The sequence below is a fragment of the Trichosurus vulpecula genome, chromosome 9, assembly GCF_011100635.1.
Source record: "Trichosurus vulpecula isolate mTriVul1 chromosome 9, mTriVul1.pri, whole genome shotgun sequence".
NCBI classification, from domain to species: Eukaryota; Metazoa; Chordata; class Mammalia; order Diprotodontia; family Phalangeridae; genus Trichosurus; species Trichosurus vulpecula.
In genome coordinates this window covers 135242924-135245459 of record NC_050581.1, presented here as the reverse complement: position 1 = coordinate 135245459, position 2536 = coordinate 135242924, and the positions used below count along the sequence as shown (strand labels likewise).

General features: G+C 40.2%; 1 protein-coding gene across 1 annotated transcript; it reads left to right on the top strand.

The window, feature by feature from the left end:
• The first annotated feature begins 398 nt into the window (after positions 1 to 398).
• Positions 399 to 1049, top strand: LOC118831385 (ATP synthase F(0) complex subunit C2, mitochondrial). The gene has a single exon (XM_036738705.1). It carries the CDS (start codon positions 454 to 456, stop codon positions 877 to 879), a length of 426 nt encoding a protein of 141 aa, XP_036594600.1. The 5' UTR covers positions 399 to 453; the 3' UTR covers positions 880 to 1049.
• The last annotated feature ends 1487 nt before the right edge of the window (positions 1050 to 2536 follow it).

Genomic DNA, 2536 nt, shown 5'->3' with positions numbered 1-2536 from the left:
GGTGCATGACTCTGTGCAAGCCATTGTAACTCTCCCCTGGTTTTGCTAACCTAGGTTCTGGTTTGTATTTGGTCTGTTGATAATGTATGTTTGTAATTTATTTGTATTTGCTCTGAAGTTCAGGGTGCTGGCTTTTCCTCCTGAGCTAAGTGAATGATATTTGTATGGGTGATTAAGGTGAGATTGTCAACCCCTTAAAGTTACTTTCCTTAGTAAAGCAGATCAAAGAACCTGTGCTGGCAGGTCTTGTTGCTGGTCTTGTTGGGTCTTACACCCCACAACAGCTGCTAGCCAAATTGTTGTTATAAATATGAAATCAGAGCTGAACTCATATCTTCCTGACTCTAAGTCCAGTACTTTATCAACTTGATGACTTAACAATGAAAAGAACGCCCCTCTCTGTCTCCTCTGCTCTGCCGGCAGCTCTTCAGCTTTGCTCCTCACCCCCTGAGAATGTACGCCTGTGCCAAGTTCATCTCTACCCCTGCCCTTGTGAGGAGCAGCTCTCAGATGCTGAGTAGACCATTAACTGCAGTGGTACTGAAACGGCCAGAGGTTCGGACAGATGAGAACCTCAGCATTTTGGCAGCATCAGGTCCCTTGACCTCACTTGTCCCCAGATGTGGATTCCAAACTAGTGCCATCTCAAGGGACATTGACACAGCAGCGAAGTTCATTGGGGCTGGGGCTGCCACTGTGGGTGTGGCCGGCTCTGGAGCTGGGATTGGTACTGTGTTTGGAAGTCTTATCATCGGTTATGCCAGGAATCCTTCCCTGAAGCAACAGCTCTTTTCCTACGCCATCCTGGGCTTTGCCCTATCTGAGGCCATGGGGCTCTTTTGCCTGATGGTGGCCTTCCTCATCCTCTTCGCCATGTGATGGAGCCATTTCTGTCCCCCAACGTTTCTGAATGTTCCTCCTCGTCCTGGTCCTTCCATGTCTCTTTTCAGCCTGTGTATACCTCCCCCTCCATCTTACCAGGCAGCCCTGGGGAAAGCCATGGGCTCAGGGTTTGACAGAGGGAAGACAAATAAATACTGTATTAATAAGCTGAAAAAAAAAAAAAAAAAAAAAAAACAATGAAAAGAACTATTCCCCCAGCTTAGGCAACATGGACAATTATAGTCATCAAACAGTATGCTCAATGAATAAGGTAAAATGTATATATACCATGAATGTAATTTTTAGAGTCTTTTAGCATTAAAACACAACATATTGAAAGGCCAGCTGATACAACATTCTTCTCAGAAATAATTACTCTTCTGTTCTATGTATTCTCAATTTTGGTATCCTTTAACAAAATTATAAGGGTATATTCATAAAAAGAATTTTTATATCTGAAAAGTTCATCTGTTTATTCTTTTATCTCTTACTTAAAGTAAAATATTTCTTTGCTTATGGCATAGTCATTCCCCTTTGAACAATTATGATATTATGGCATAATATTGTGGTAACTGCAAGGAATGAATACAAAGTAGTTCTATACAAGTATTTCCAAATATGTGCATTCATTAGCATTTGTTTTTGTTTTTCCTTGGTAAAGATGAAGATTCTCAGACAAATTTACCAACCAGATCACTGGTAAATTTTCAAAAATATTGAAATAATCTACTGTATTTCTTATAACCCTCCATTTAAATACTATTCTAATGCCTCAGTGTAGAATGGAGGTGGGCCAGGATATACCAAGGTAATTATGGTAGAACGTCATTACTGACAAAGTCTAGTGAAATGCTTTATCTATAGTCCTGACAATAGACAGAATGCCTGGCCTCTACAGGACAATTCATGTCTTTTAGGAAAGGATCATGACCACATTGGCTGATCAGTGATGAATTTTTCAGCCACAGCTTCTCTCATAGTGATACTCTTCCACACCATATGCCTCATTTCAGCTTTGTGAAAGGAGTATCTATACCAGTGGTGGGGCTCTTATGGCCTCAAGGCCACAGTTTGACTGAATCCAAACTTTGCAGAAAAAATCCCTTTATACAAGGATTTCTTCTGTAAAACTAGGATTCAGGCAGAATGCCACACCCAAGGAACTAGAAGTCTACATCTGGCCTTGAGGCTCCCCACCCCAATCTACACTGATCCCATTGATATATTAAATTATTAGTTTAAATATAATCTATTCTTTCCCTAGAAGCAAGTTTGAAATTATCTGTAGCCAACCTAGAAGCAGAGCTAATGTTTTGCTCTTTGAGTGTGTGTGTGTGTGTGTGTGTGTGTGTGTGTGTGTGAGAGAGAGAGAGAGAGAGACAGAGACAGAGAGAGACAGAGACAGAGACAGAGAGAGATCCCTTTGAGAGACATTAAGCTTTATAGATGAGTTCTGTGTTCAAGAAGGTACTACATTCTTATCAATATACTCATACTATCACAGAATCTTAGATTTAGAAATGAACAAGATTTTTATGGAAACAGCCAAATATCTTGAAGAATCTTTCTTGTGGTAGGAAAGAAATGAGGGAAAATTAAAGTCAATGCTCTATTGTTGAAGCACTAAATACATTATTGTAGATAACTACAAGGG